We start from the raw sequence: 15,718 nt of genomic DNA on the forward strand, positions 1-15,718 counted from the left end.
TATATCGAGAATCGACTGATCTAGACCGGCTAGCGATTGCAAGTGATATTGAGCGCGGCGTTCCAACTCGTGATCTGGTGCGGATGCATGACCGAGCACATCCAGCTAGGCGAGTCCATTAAAACGAATGTGGCCAGCTTTCAATATCGAAGACTCACAGAGATTTATTTGCCGCTATACCAGTATAGGTGACCTATCTGAATGACTGTGTTCTAACGGATTGGCCTCCTAGGTTGCATCGAAATCATGCATCTCGGTTGATGGTGAACATCAATTGCTTTTTAGTGGTAATTAGACAATGTGGCTATTTTAATGATTCTGATGAATAAACGTGGATTTATTTTGAATAAATGTTTTACTAAGAATAGAATGAACGAACAGGGTGCAAACACCGCCTCATGAACCAGTCTATGAAATGCAATTAACAAATATGCGTAAGTCATATTTGATTTACGATGTTAGTTAGTGTTTGACGGACGGTGATCTGTGGTCGAACACGAGAATGCTTCTATCTGATGGATGATTTGTTTGGGCTTGGTGACTTTTCACAGAACGGACAAAAGTATATAATTATGTGACAAGTGGTGTTTATTCCCAATTAATAAGTACAAACAGTACAAAATGAGTACGAATTTATTCGTTTGTATATTGTCGTGAAAACCAATGAAGATATGCAATTTCATTAAAATTATGAAGAATACTAAATTTACTCGAAATTGTATATCAATTTGTACACATAATTATATTTACCGGCATTTTTCAAACTTTGGGAAACTGAACATTTTTTCCCTCAGCTACTGAACAGTAATCGCTGGGCTTAGGAGGCCTTAGTGTTTTAATACTTCAGTGTCATAGCTACAAGGTCGCACAGCTGTTCATACACTACACATATTTAACCTTTCGATTTGACTGGAAAGTAAATCTTTTTAATTTCTACAATCCTTTCTTTCTCTTTTTGATACCATAAAAATTCTCACATAATTCTAGGTTGAAGCGCATAGTATCCAATCACAATGTTGTCGTATATAGATCATTCTAAACTAAAATAGTTTACCTATAGAAATATTATCTATTTTTCGGTGCTCCCCCCACAAACATAATTTTCTAATGTGAATGATCTCTATTTTTAGCTAAGATATATAAATCGTTTGCAACACAACAACGTTCTCTATAGCTATAGCCTCAACATGCCATTAAAGAGTTTATGGTCAATTTAAAAGTGTGATAATTAGAAATGTTGAATTTTTATACAAATCAGAATTATAGAAGTGGCGTAATTTAGACCAAGAAGAACTAGATGACTACAAACGTACGTATTGTATTTGAAATTTGAAATCAGGTAGTCATCAAGTAAAAAAGAATCATTAGTTCATACAAACACCACAGAAAGATAACTTAATGGCAGTGATAATTTGTTGAGTCACCTTCATAAATATTATTGACTGTGCAATCTTCACTGAAGTTCTAGAATTCAGTAACGTTTTGTAACAAAATACCATTTACTTCTTTTTTATATGACATATATATATATATATATATATATATATATGAACAAAAACTGCACACACTTTACGCACACACTTTACCAAAGAAATTAACGAACTCACAATCTTATTCCTCTACTCTTTTTAATTCACAACTTGGAGTACCTATCTGGGTATCTAACTGTCTATATTGAGAATTTCTTCAGAAAACTATCAGAAGAATGATGTGAATACTCAAAGTCGAAAAAATATCGATTTGACTTGAAGTACAACGTCTCATCGTTGACACTAATGCTATCGATTTCCATTACACAATATTTAAATTCTGTGATTATGATATTTTTTGGCGTACACCATGTTTGAAAGTGCTTAATTTACACAGTTCATTGAAGTCCGTTGAAGTCATCAGCTAGACTTGTTGTTGCTATAAAAAGCAGCTTTAAAATGGTGATTTCTCAGACTTCCAAACTCTAATGACCACATTAAGTCAAACAAGTTAAAACATTCACCTGTCCTAAGATTTCCATTTTATCTTACTTGGTATGCATTAAAAATTAAAGGATGAGTCAGTTGTAGTTACAAAACTTTGCCACATTTCAACTCGTTCTAAAACTGTTTGCGATTTTTAGCTATAAGATACACTCCAGTTTTGAGTGAATAAATGCAGTTTAAAATCTCTGACTGTAGTCGCATCCAGGATAAGTTAAGTCTCAGTTTGGAAAGGAAAGGAGACTAGGTGGCATGTGTCAGTTCTGGGAGTGATGATCTCTTAGTTGATCTTACTTTCCTTTAAAAGCGCAGGCTAATCGAGCTTCAATCACGTGTTGAGTTAATGAATTCCATTCGTTGATGATTCCATGGGAAATTCGATAGTCAACTGATAAGTAATCTTTTCTGGGATTGTGAACGTTTTGAAGTGTCCCCGTAAATTTTCTGTTTTGGATGACAGGAAAAGTGAGGGCATATCGAATGCGAATTTATCATCAATTAGTCTAAAAACAGTGGTCAAGTCGACTCTCGTTCTTCTTTGTGACAGTGAAAATAAGTTAAGTTTAGTCAGTCGAGCATCATATGAGAGCTTTGCTATCCCGGGAATCAGCTTAGTTGCCGTTCTCCGAACATTTTCCAACAAATCACTGTCTCTTTTTGTCAGGAGCCAGTCACGTGTATGCAGTAATCAAGTTTAGGACGAGCAAATACTGTATACAAAATCAAAAGCGATTTAGCATCGGCATGGCTAAAGGCCTTACGTATTGACCATAGGGTTCTGAAACCTTTGTCGGCTATCTCATAGAAGTGTGCAGTAGTTTCTAAGTCTTGGCTAAGGATGACTATTAAGTCATTGTGTGTCTGGACAATAGCTAGGTCACTATTATTCACCGTGTATGCATCTGTACCTTAGTGACCAATATGTGTCGCAATGCACTTGGGAGCATTTATCAGCAGCTATCAAAATTAAGAACATTCAGATAATTTCTCAAGGGTCATTTTGAAGCTCTAAACTACCACCTTTACTTTTTATCGCCCTTCATATCTTGACATCGTCAGCATACAACAAAACCGATGATGATGGGGGACATGAGTATCCCGTTCTAAAGTCATGCTGATTTTCGGAAAGAATCCGGTTTTCGTTGAAATACCTAAACAACTCGTTGTGAATAATCGTTTTTAAAATTTCAACAACTACGCTAGTTAGATTTATGAGTCGATAGTTTTCAGGTTTATGCCTCGTATATGTTTCAAAGATACGACTTACTATAGCACTTTTCTAATCTTTTGGTAATCGACCCTGGGCTACAGATAGATTAAAACATATGCTTGAAGGAATCGCGACAAAATTTGCTAATTCCCATAGTAACCTAGGATGCATTTCATCAGGTTCCATGGATTTGCCTAAATCAAGCTCATTTAGCAGACTGAAGACACCGAGTTCCTTAGTAGTCACAGTGTCCAGTGTGTGTGTATGGGAGGGGTTTTTTATGAACTGAATGACAGAACATCTTTGCGGGGTATAATTCGCAATTGAGGTGGGAAGTCAGGTTGTTATTTTTTGTCATAAAAATACCTGGAATTGCGATTCAGTTTTCTAGGAGTTTCCTTCACACTGCGACGTCGATGGTTGGGGACAGAAGAAACTTCCTTTTCTTGGGCTTTTATTTTTAGCAGACCTCTTTATAGGCCAACCCTCCTCCGTTGGCCTATGTAAGTTAATCGACTCTGAGCTTATTTGAGGTAACTTCACATCAATTTGTGTTTCGACTAATAGAGTATCGTCTGAAATATAAGAGAAAATATCACAATATCACTCACGCTTCGGTAATGTTGGATGAAATGAAGAAACAACTAACTCTTCCTTTACATCTAGAAACTTGGTATCCATATTTAAGATAGTAATGAGCGATTATATAAGTGCTAGAAGCACATAGTTTAGGTTTATGTGTTTTTGAGATCATAATCCATGCTGAAAACATCAACGAATACCAACACAATTCCCAAATATTAACATTGAACAGCTGTAGCAACGCATGAGATATTCGATGATAAAGTTTTAAACGACCAAACAATAATTATATTTATCTGATTTGATGAGTTGTAGGAAAATGGAAATAAATCCTTTCCGATCAGCTGTTGACTCAACTTGTAGATTTTATGGCAAGACGGCTTATTTGCAGTCTATCACTTGAAAGTAATCATACTTTTTAGGAGCCATGAATAAATGATATCAAAGTTATCAACATATAAGTAACAGAACTTCTTCATTTACGAGGTTTTTAACCAATTGAAATAATCTGACCTTTCTTCATATGTGAAATTGTGCAGTCTCATTCAAATAAGTTTTTATTTTTGAGTTGAACCTTGAATTTGGGAATGCACAGTATCTGTTTTGGCCAAGAATAGGTAAACCTAGAAATATGGATCCAATTGTTCTGTCTAATACAATGTGTACACTTGTACTAGACTGAACAATCATAATTAAACAGTCTTAGTGTTAGCGAGATATAAGTTGGGTTAAAATATGTTCCGTGCACAATTGTGTTGGAGCACTCTGATGAGCTGTTTTTTAACCAATCAGCGCTAGCGAATACTTGGGGAAGACTCTAAAATTTTCTTACGTGGAAACTATAAATTTACTAATGTTTTTCTTATTGTGATTCCTACTTCCATTGGACCTTGTTTATTTCGAATATAATTACGTTCCTGTGCAAACGTGTTCTGATATGAGAACTTGTCGAATAAATTAGTGTCCAAATTTGCTAAGAAATTAGAGAGTTCATTACACTTAGTATCACCTTTGATTGAAATAAACATATTGTATAGGACCTGTAACAGCATTTAGGGAATGCACTGGAAGTGATAAGTAAGAGACAATTCATGAGTTTTTCTCAGTGCTTCTAAAAAATTATTTTAAAAAATTAATAAATAAAAACGACCAATTTAAGTAGTTAGTTACTTCGGTTATTACTTATATTTTCGAAAGTAGTTTCCATACCTTTCCCTTTATGTTATCTTTCAGTTGTTCTTCTGATCTCTGTTGGATATATCTTCCTACAACTATTTGAAATATACAGGCTGACAATATCTTGTAATCATGATTGGGGAAGTTAGTACAAACAAATTCCTATCAGTGTTCTACAGTGTTGGAAGTAAACCACTAGAGATGTGGGATCAACATGTAGCTTGTCCGTTTCGTAATATAACGGACTTATCTTGAACTCAGGTTTGTAATGGTCGAGTTTATCGAATGACTGATGAAGAAATTCAATCATATGTATTAGAAATTTTGGGTCAAAATATAAGGTTAGACATTTTAACAGTCACCTATCTTTTTTTCCTTAGTACAACGTATATTACTTGTCCTAATGCTAAAAAGAAAAGCCTTGCAGTTAAAATGCCAATTTTAGTAATTGTTTTAAAGAATCTAAATAAATATTTCAGTTTTGAAGTTCAAGTAATGATTTTACATAATTACAGTGAATGTTTAGATTCTTGATGATCAAAACTTAAAGCGAAGATTTCATGCAAGTACTTGTCAAACAACAACAGTCGTTAAGCCATTTGCTTGTATGATGCCAATGAAACTTGATGAAGGTTGGAATCAAGTACAATTTGATTTAGCCGATTTTACTCGAAGAGCCTATGGTACAACTTATATAGAAACAGTGAAATTAAGTGTAAGTTAACAATGTACATAACTTTCATGGTATTGCTTATTAATTTTAGCATTTTATTAATGTGCTATTAACTGTAATATGTTAGTTCACATAGACATTAAACTCCTTTGTTCAAAAGTTCCTACTGTCTAAGAGATTGTTTAAATCAATAAACTTAACTCTGTTTTCTTAACTTTATGAAGTTGAGATAATTCAGTGACGTCTAATTTAATCTAGACGTTCTTTCTCATTTTTTCTTGATTAACCATTTGGTACTGTAGCGAACGGAAACAAAAGTCACAGAATCTCTTAGTAAAATCTGAGAACCATACAGTAAATACTTCATTTGCAAAATGTTCATTAATTGTCTCAGATTCTGTTTTTTTCTTCATTTCCATACCGATCACTCTCTTTTCTCCTTCTCTTCTCAATTTTATCAACTCTCTGCTGCCAGACATTGTACTTTCGATTGGTGATACATATTACTTGCATCAGTCAACATCAGTAGCACACAAACACAGTGCAATAATTCATGTTTATTATCAGAAGGGGTTTTTCTGGAGATTTAGTATTTTCATAGTTGAAAGCGTGAGTCAATTGAAGCTAGACCACCATGGAAAACCTGGAAGCACTGGACGGCCGTTTTGTCCTATTGTGGGACTCATGATCTCAACTATAGAAATTACTATAATATCCACAAAACCCCTTCTGATAATTAATATAGTCATATGCTTACTAGTGACTGACTTCGAGAAGTACATCCAAGATTTCTAGTGAGAAGCATTGACTAGTGGAGTTCAAACCACGTCTGTCGTGAGATATCAACTCACTGAAGACAATTGGTGAACGGTTGCTCAACTTCGTGGATCAGTTGAAGTTAGACACCGTTGGATGCCGGCTCAGTGGTCTATCTGTTAAGGGCTCTGGCTCTAGACCGGTAGCTCCTGGTTTCGAAACTCGCGAGTGCAGGAGTGTCCCATAATAGGACGCAACGGCCGTGCAGTGCTTCCAGGTTTTCCATGGTGGTCTAGCTTCAATTGACTCACGCTTTCAACTATGAAGAAAATAGTTATTTTGTTTATTTGAACTATAAATATATGTTTTGAGATAGATTTGTAATGTTTCATCTTTCCCATGAGCTAGTTGTCAGGTTTTAAATATCTACCTTTGTCTTACCAGGCTAAGCTTAGAGTTTTAGGTTAAAATGATAGGTCAATTGATGAGACTATAAATCTCTAACGAGTTGGATGTGTTATAACTTGTGGCCTGCAATTGTTATAATCTTGTACCCGCCTATTAGAGAGGAGTGATTTATCTATCGGACCAATGACACACAAAACCCGTGCGAACAGTCTAGAGCACTTGTCGGTCCTGCTATCTACCTAGCCCAGCCAGTTAAGTTCAAAACACCAATAACAGCCCCTGCAATATGAATCATTATTTTCAAACATATTGGGTTTATATACTAAACAGACAGACCATATCGTACCATAAAATAGAAAATAATATTTGTACGAGATTTGACCAAATGTGGCTGTGAATGTGGGGAACAGTATAACTCAAGACAGGCAAATCGTATAGTACTAGTCTATGGGTTAAAATGAAGCTTATAATAAAGGGGACATGAATATGAATAGTTGAGTTGCTTAATAATTATACAATAGTAAATATACGCATCATATTGGTCCATAAATAGTTCTCAAAAGTTACCATTCATAATTCTCTTCGATATATAACAGGATGGATGCAAAACGCCGCTTCAGACAATTAATTCGTTGACCATTTGATTGATTCTTATTTTAAAGGGTACTTTCTTCAGTCATATTCCATGAAATGGTCATAGTTTACGACTGGTCATTGATATTAGTATTTTGATCTATTGGTTTCTTAGTCTACTCATTTTCTGTCTCTATCTCTTTTTGTACTGATTTGAGCTATGATAACTTGAATCGATACAGATTTATGCATGGGCCCACGTAGTCAATAACTACCGTATAGTTTTTATTTTCTTCTCCTAACAAAATTTAAAATTTAACCAATAGTCCATTTTTCGGTACGAAAATGAGACTTGATATAAAATCTGAGAATAATATACAATACAGAATAGTAACTTCCGGATTTTCTTCCTGGATGAGAAGTCATATACTTTCAGCATAGGAGAACTATCAATATAGGATACATATTTTGCTCAACTTACTTTTGTTTGCAAATAAAATTTGGTCCAGAATAATTTTCAAAGACAATATTTTATCAATGTGGTAGTTCGTGAAGATTGTAGTATTTTAACAGTTGGATTTATGAGTCGATCTAAATCAGATCATCACAGAAAATCTGAAAGTACTGGACGGCCGTTTCATCTCAATATTGGGCTCCTCAGCAATGAGCATCCGCGATTCCTCATTCAGAACTGGAGCTTAGGGCCTTCAGTCACGCGCACGAACGCTTAAACTCTAGGTCACTGAGTTGGGATCAAACGGTGTTAATGTCTAATTTCAATCAGTCTATGATCTTGTGTAACCTTTAATTCATTGTCTTCGGTGGGTAACTGTCTCACATGAGACACGGATAAAACTTCACTGACCACGGCTTCTCACTAGAACTACAGGAAATTTATCTTGATGCTAGTCACTAGTGAGCACATGATTATTATCAGTATGAGGCCTTGTGGAAATTGTGGTGTTTTTACAGTTGAATTCACAAAATGATCTAGACCAGACTACCATTGGAAACCTGTAAGCACTAGATGGCCGTTTTGTCCAATCTTTTATTTTGTAGTTGAACATAGTAATTTCAAGATTAACCTGTTTGCTGTATAACCTGGACTAAATGGTATGGAAATGTACTCGAAATGCTCTCATATCGCCACGCGTATATAGCCTCTGTCAGGGAAGTCCTACTCACTGCCTTCTCGTGGCATTACTGTTGTTTACGAAATTGAGAGGACGAAAAGCGAATGTCCGGCGGTTTAACCGGGTTGGTGGACACGGAAATTTCACCTAGGAGAGTTGGAAAACCCTGATTCCAAACCAATGGTGGTGCACATGGGCTGGCTCCAGTATCCTGAAGGAAAAAATGGCGTGTGAATCAATCGCTGGTCACCGGCTACCATGGGACTGCATCTCCTTACGATGCTCCACTGTCTTGTGGATTAGACCTTCAGGTCAAAGGCTCCGGGTGCGGTCCACTAAGAAAACCATCTGCTTTGGCTTTAGCACCCGGGTGGTAAATACTCAATAACTTTTAAACGTTATTAAGTAAAAGGACATAGATATGAATGAATGATTAGTATCATCATATAATGATTGATCCAATCCATCCATTCTATAAGATGTTCAATGTACTTTTATAATTTCACATAAAGTTTCCCTAAACAAAAACAGTCTCCAGTTCATTCTATACTCTTTAATATATTTATATATAATGATAAACAAAAGACTTGTGAACTGTAAAGGTTTGTAGATTTCATTTCATTTTATAATTCCCTTTGCGTGTTTATAATGAATAGAATAGAAAATCTCAGGATGACCAGTTTATTCTTTAATTAGGTTTTTCTGAGAAATTTTGGTGAATGGTTTCATTCAAACAAACAACATGTCGTCAACCTCTTTTTCTTTAAAAAAAAACCCTTAACATACAATGGGGAAAGAGAGACAGTAATGGTGAAATGAAAATGATCCCTTTATTTGAAACTTATCCTTTAACTATCTTAACAATAAGATTTTTAATAGTTATGCTGATTACTTTGATAATTCTTTAACATTGTTTAAGTTTTCATCACCATAGTTACATAGTAAATTACACTCATTTAATCTTAAGATTATCAAAAAATAATCTTATTACCTTTTCTAAATTCTTAAATATAAATTAAAAAGGAAAGAAAAGTAATCTATTTGAAAAGTACATTTATCTTGAGATTAAAATTGCTTCATATCTGTCTTTCTTCTTGTAGTATATCCTTATATACAACCTTTCTTTTATATATTACCACCATTCAATTAACTACTTCTATGAATTCGGTGTTCATCTTGTTGCGCTAATGAGTGAGGTATAGCAACTTGGACCGATGCATAAATGTGCCTGGTCCTACGTTGTAGCTGACTGACTGACTAGACTATATAATGAAATAGTTGAGTATAGTTTCTCTAGTTTACTTGTAATTAATTAACAAAATCACTTTAAATGATAAATATTACTAATATGAGTAGTTGATAATTATTCACACTGTAAGCCAAGATGGATACTGGCTAACAGTGGAATCCAGGACGGGCGTTTCGTCCTATACGGGACTCGTCAGCTGGATGTACCTGCATCTCAGAGTTGATGTTCACTCTGGGACTCGAACCCAGTACCTTTCGCTTCAAACGCCATCGCGTTATCCACTCAGCTACTGAGTCCTGTTAGCCACCTGCTTGTGCAATGGGGTGAAGTTTAAATTCACAACATTTTTCAATGTCCACTAAATACTCATTTCATTATTATTTATTTAAGATCATAAATAATTGAACTAGATTGATTCATACAGTTAAAAAAGCTGATAAGTTCAATTCAAATGAATTAGATTGTTGAGAGAGGAATAAACTCAGAATGAAGTATACGGGAAGTAGTTAGATGGAATATGACTGTAAAATCTTGTAGTGCAATGCTTCGCTGATCGTTCACCCCGATAACTGTTCTAATGCAATCCTTAACGGTGCATGAAATCAGAAGGCAAAGTGAAGCTGCAACTACAGTTTATTATCAAATGATGCAGGCCACAAAGCTATAAGCACATCGAGCGAAATATGAGTAAGTATCAGCGAGCAAGCGCGAGTAACTACATAGGCAAATTTAAAGTCAAATTGTATAAGGGTGCAGCAAGACAAAACAAAAGCTAATAATAGTATTTGAGTGCATACATATATGGGGAGGAGGGTGAATCACCATTGAATGATATTTAAGCAATCAACGTTTTGTCTAGAGTCTATCATGTGCTCTAGTAATCATAACACAGTACAAAGATATACATGAATTGTTACTATCCAAATGGCAATGTCTGTTACGTAACTTAATAAAAAGGCTTAACCAAAATTAACCATAATCGAAATTAGGTGTAGGATAGTTGCTATAATCTCATCATTTCTATTTTGTTAATATCAACCATTACATATAACTGATCAGAACTAAGATAACAAACCAGTTAGTATACAATGATAATGATCTCAGTGTAGTATATTTTCACTAAGGTTTTACGTTTCTGCATTATTTTCTCCTTTCATTACTGATATGACAAATACTTAGGTAAAGTGTTTACATTTATTTCCACAATTTATGAAAGTCTGAAAGAATACTGGTTATTGATAAATATTATAAAAAGGTAGACTAAACAACTTGATTACCGCCCAAATGAAATATACGTCAACTGGAATCTTCCCATTAACATTTAGAACTACAATTAATCAATCTCTTATTGGCATATGTACATCCTGTGCGAATTGATATGATATTGCCTCAAGTCACATGCATTGTGAGCAGAGATGAATATTAGCTAGCAGTGGAATTCAGAACACACTCTTCGTTCTATTTGGGACTTGTCAGCTAGATGTAATTGTACTAGAGCTGATATTCTCCCGGAACTCGAACCCAGAACCATTCACCCAGCTACTTAATTCAGATAGCCACTAGCTTATGCAATGGAGTGAAGTTAAATTCATTTTTTTAATTGGTTATTTGAATTTTCCCATTGACATTTTGAACTGCGAATGGTCAGTTTCAAACAACCATTACGAAAACAATAGATTTTTTTTTCACTGCAAACAAGTCATATGCTACATCCACGTTCCTGAAAATTTCCAAATACCTCTCTCTATTCTCTAACAGATTGAGAAGTCTCACAGCTTTCAAAATGTAATGATTAATTTCAATAATAAAAAGAAGGGAGATTTCGGGACTACTGAATAAGCGATGGTAAGGTTAAATCAGTTAGATATGGCAATTTAGTTGATGAAGCAGTAATTATTCATCGATTGAGGTGGTTGATATTACCTTTGCCTGACAAATACAAATCTTGACACTCAGTATTAGTTGTTGTAGGAATTCGTTATGAAAAAGTTAGGGGTGGGAAAACCAACATATCGCATCAGTCAAGGAAGCTCTTGACCATTGAATAGTATCTTGTAGATAAATACAGGCTACCTGTCTAGGATCCGCCTGATTATTGTAACCAATGTTTGGAACGAAATCAAGTTGTAGGAAATCTACAAACTTTTGAATCCTAATAATTAGTCCTTGAACTGAAATAAAGTAATTCGATGGCGTTTTGCGTAGTTTTTGCAACAGATTCAAAAGCTGCCCTTCTAAAGTTGTTATTTAGAGTTGACTATCGACCTTCTTTGTTGATGAGATCATCGGACTTCTCCAATTTCTTGTGTTTTTCTATAGTTGACTGACTGAAAATGAGTGTTGCTCTATTGATTTTAAGGGAATTTTATGGCAGAACAATTGTAGAAAAACATTTTGGGTTGGGCAAACTGTGTGTGGACATCGTCTCAAAATCTTTTGGCATCCAAGAAAAACTTAAGACCTACCTAGTATCAAAATTTCATCAAATGGCCATCAGTAATGACTAATTATCGCTCTTGATATCGTGCCTCAAGTCTGAAGACTTTTATGTATGTTTTTAACAATTAAAGAGGGATATGGAATCAGTAGGCTGTCACAACGCGAAGTATTTTTACTGTACTGGTTTTATGAATTCGTTTCACGTATTCCTTGAATAAAGTATGTATTGACTAAAAACTCTAAGAGTTCTGTTTACCTATACTGATATAATTGTAGAATGTAGGATGACTGTAATTATTAAGTCAATAAGAACGAATATTAATTGACTGCTCATTCAATCATACAGACAAATATCTTCAACGCGTTTGAACGGACGAATTCAACTTTCCAATTTTTACCTGACTAGTACAATAATGAAAAAGAAATTGAAAATTGTAAGTGAACTTTCAGGTACTTATTCCAAATTGATGACTGACAAAAATATTACCCGAATTAAAGGAATCGATAACTAGTCAACTCAATGTTCTATTTCGTCGTTATCTAAACGACTTATTTGTCTATCTTAACATCTCATCATAATAAATGAATATAAAGAAGCACTATATTTGATGAACTAATCAGTTAGATTTACAATAGGGTCTCTTGGATATTTTTCGGGAGATTTGCTCATCTATAGAACTACAAAGCACTCTTGCTTCATAACTGATGTCCGTTAGTGGTGCTAACCCTGCTCCTGATTTCGAAACCTGATCACTCATCGTAATTCCTATATACCCTTAATTTAACCCTAATAAGTGGTTAAAATTTTTTAGTCACTTCTAGAGTCTCCCACCTACTGTGGGAGAGAACAAACCAGATTTCAGTGGAGGAAGAAATCAGGAAGAAGCGCTGGAAGTGGATAGAACACATATCGAGGTAAACACCCAACTGCGTCACAAGGCAAGCCCTCACTTGAAATCCTCAGGGCCAAAGGAAAAGAGGAAGACCAAAGAACACATTAGGTCGAGAAATCGAAACAAATATGAGGAGAATGAACAACAACTGAATAGAACTAGAGAGAAAAGCCCAGGACAGAGTAGGTTGGAGAATGCTGGTCGGCGGCCTATGCTCCATTTGTAGTAACAGGCGTAAGTAAGTAAGAGTCTCTCAAGGTCATCCATAAAGTATAATGCTACGGAATATTTAAGTTCCATAGCCTAATTTAGATGCAATCAGAATTAGATAATTGAATGATTTACAAACATTCTCATTGAAATAATTTAAAAAGACCCTCGATATTCTCATATATTTTTTCCTCATTTAGATTCATGCAAACTGTCGATTGCGTCGTGTTTACTTTTGTGATCGTATTTATTCAGAAGATGAATTACCAAGAGATTATAAACTTTATCTTCCCCTTCATCCAATATCATCTAGCAGTAGTCGAATACATCATCATCATCAACTGAAAGCAATATCAGATGGAAAGACTTCATCAAATCGTTGAAAGATTTCATCCCCTATTTTGTTTTTTCTGTTTCCATAGCAACAATATTTATTCACCATGGCTATTTTATTATATTTACACGACTGGATATTTTTCAACTATTTCATATACACTGTTTTCATATGTTAGTCTATGTGAAATTATCATAGTAAGCAATTGAAATCGTCAGATTAGATGGCTGAGAATCAGTCGAAATAATTCAGATGTATTCACTTTTTGTCATCTCTGAGATCTTGGGTTTTAAAATTTATTTTATACATCTTTTCAATTATATGAACTCATAATTTACTCTTAAATTCCATCCTTTATATACAGTCTTTTCTATGACTACTGACAATATTGTTAATTTCACTACTTTGAATCGTATCTTGATAATCTCATCTCACTACGCTATTGTGATCCGGCAACTTGGATCAATCCACGTAAATGTTCCAGGTTCTGCATTGTATTTGACTAACTAATTGACTAGTCGACTCATTCTGTTCATAAGTATCATATGTCATCTGTTTCTTCCATATTATTTGTAATGTGCATAACTTTGTTTTTAATGTATTTCTCTTTCTAATAATTAATCAAATGGAGAGAAATTTATTTTTGTTCTATGCATATCTGTATAATCTGATCTAGTATGTTCAAATAAACAAACGCACATGACTCACTGTTCCAAGGTATATATATATATATATATATATATATATATATATATATATATATATAAGTTTTTTCCAATAAGCTTTATTTTCTCTTCCAATATATAAGAATAGAGATAATGATCCGCTGGATTCTGAAGTTATCGAGGCTACGATAAAAGAACATATTGTGTTCAGAAACATTTAGTTGTTTTATATAATTGAAATCATGAGTCAATTGAAGCTAGATCACCATGGAAAACCTGGAAGCACTGCACGGTCGTTTCTTCTTATTGTGGGATTCCTCAGCAGTGCACATCCACGATCCCGAGGAAATATCAAATTTGAACTTTAGCCAAAGTTGTAATACTGGTAAAACTCTGATTACAGTAAACATTTGAGAATTACAGATCTATGTAAATATGAATCAGGTATGAAATTTAAGTGATAAGATTTGAACTACTAATGAGTAAACAGATTCTATAATAACAAAAATTGCTGAGCATCCAAATTGATTTTGCTGTTTACTAATACGATTTGTCTTCAGACGATGACTATAAATATTACCCAATGATCAATATGTAAATCGATATTCGCTCCTAAACTGAGCGAATAACATCCTTTTGATGAGGTTGTTCAATAAAGGGATGATTTTGGTCAAATATTAATTTATATTTTTCTTATTTATGAGAGGGCTATCTAATATATTCAATACAACTAAATGTGCTCTGGCGCGAGAATGATAGTTCCTAGGTTCCAATCTCGCTAGGCGGGATCGTTGATGTGCACTGCTGAGGAGTCCCACAATAGGACGAAGCGGCCGTGCAGTGCTTCCAGGTTTTCCATGGTGGTCTAGCTTCAATTGACTCATGATTTCAACTAATTTGTATATTACAGCAGTTTGAAGATCCCCATAGAATACTAAGTGACATAGAATATTTAAACGAACAACTGTTTGCGATGACTTCCTTATCAAGCTCTACAATTTTAAGTCCATAATTATTGTCATATTTTACAAAGGATCAGCAATGGGGGTACCCCTAGACCAGATCCTCTTTTTTTTCCAAGCCAAACTGGAAAATTGGTCGTTGGACGACATCCTAAATAAGCTAGACTATTACTGTCCATACATAGATGACACACTAATCGTTTGTGACGAAAGTATTGACAAATAAGAGGTGTTGAACGGTTTCAATAACGTTCATTCGGCTATTAATTTCATCAACAAAGAGGAGAAAGATATTAGTAAAGTTTTCCTTGATGTTCTACTTTCTAGAAGGATAGCGGCCCCACAGAATGAATGGACGGGTCAGTATACAAATTTTCATAGCTTTACGCCATTTCAATACAAGAACTCCGACACGGTCAATGAAAAACCCTCCACCTAAAATTCGATTTTAAAGGGAATATAGCAGGTGATATTTTGATGCG

The 15,718-nt window shown here is 34.6% G+C and overlaps 1 protein-coding gene and 1 non-coding gene across 2 annotated transcripts; one reads left to right on the forward strand and one right to left on the reverse strand.

Annotated features, from left to right (window-relative positions):
- Window positions 1-5,073: 5,073 nt before the first annotated feature.
- Smp_051090 (putative orf protein) lies at window positions 5,074-13,658 on the forward strand (the record flags this gene model as incomplete). The annotated part of the gene is made up of 5 exons (XM_018798360.1): window positions 5,074-5,085; window positions 5,203-5,282; window positions 5,322-5,433; window positions 5,468-5,656; window positions 13,476-13,658. The coding sequence occupies 5 exons, from the start codon at window positions 5,074-5,076 to the stop codon at window positions 13,656-13,658; spliced, it is 576 nt and encodes a 191-aa protein (XP_018653310.1).
- Window positions 9,960-10,026, reverse strand: Smp_tRNA_00303_Gln_TTG.1.1. The gene has a single exon. It is a non-coding gene (tRNA).
- Window positions 13,659-15,718: the final 2,060 nt, after the last annotated feature.

This window comes from Schistosoma mansoni, chromosome 6 (assembly GCF_000237925.1).
Source record: "Schistosoma mansoni strain Puerto Rico chromosome 6, complete genome".
Taxonomy (NCBI): domain Eukaryota; kingdom Metazoa; phylum Platyhelminthes; class Trematoda; order Strigeidida; family Schistosomatidae; genus Schistosoma; species Schistosoma mansoni.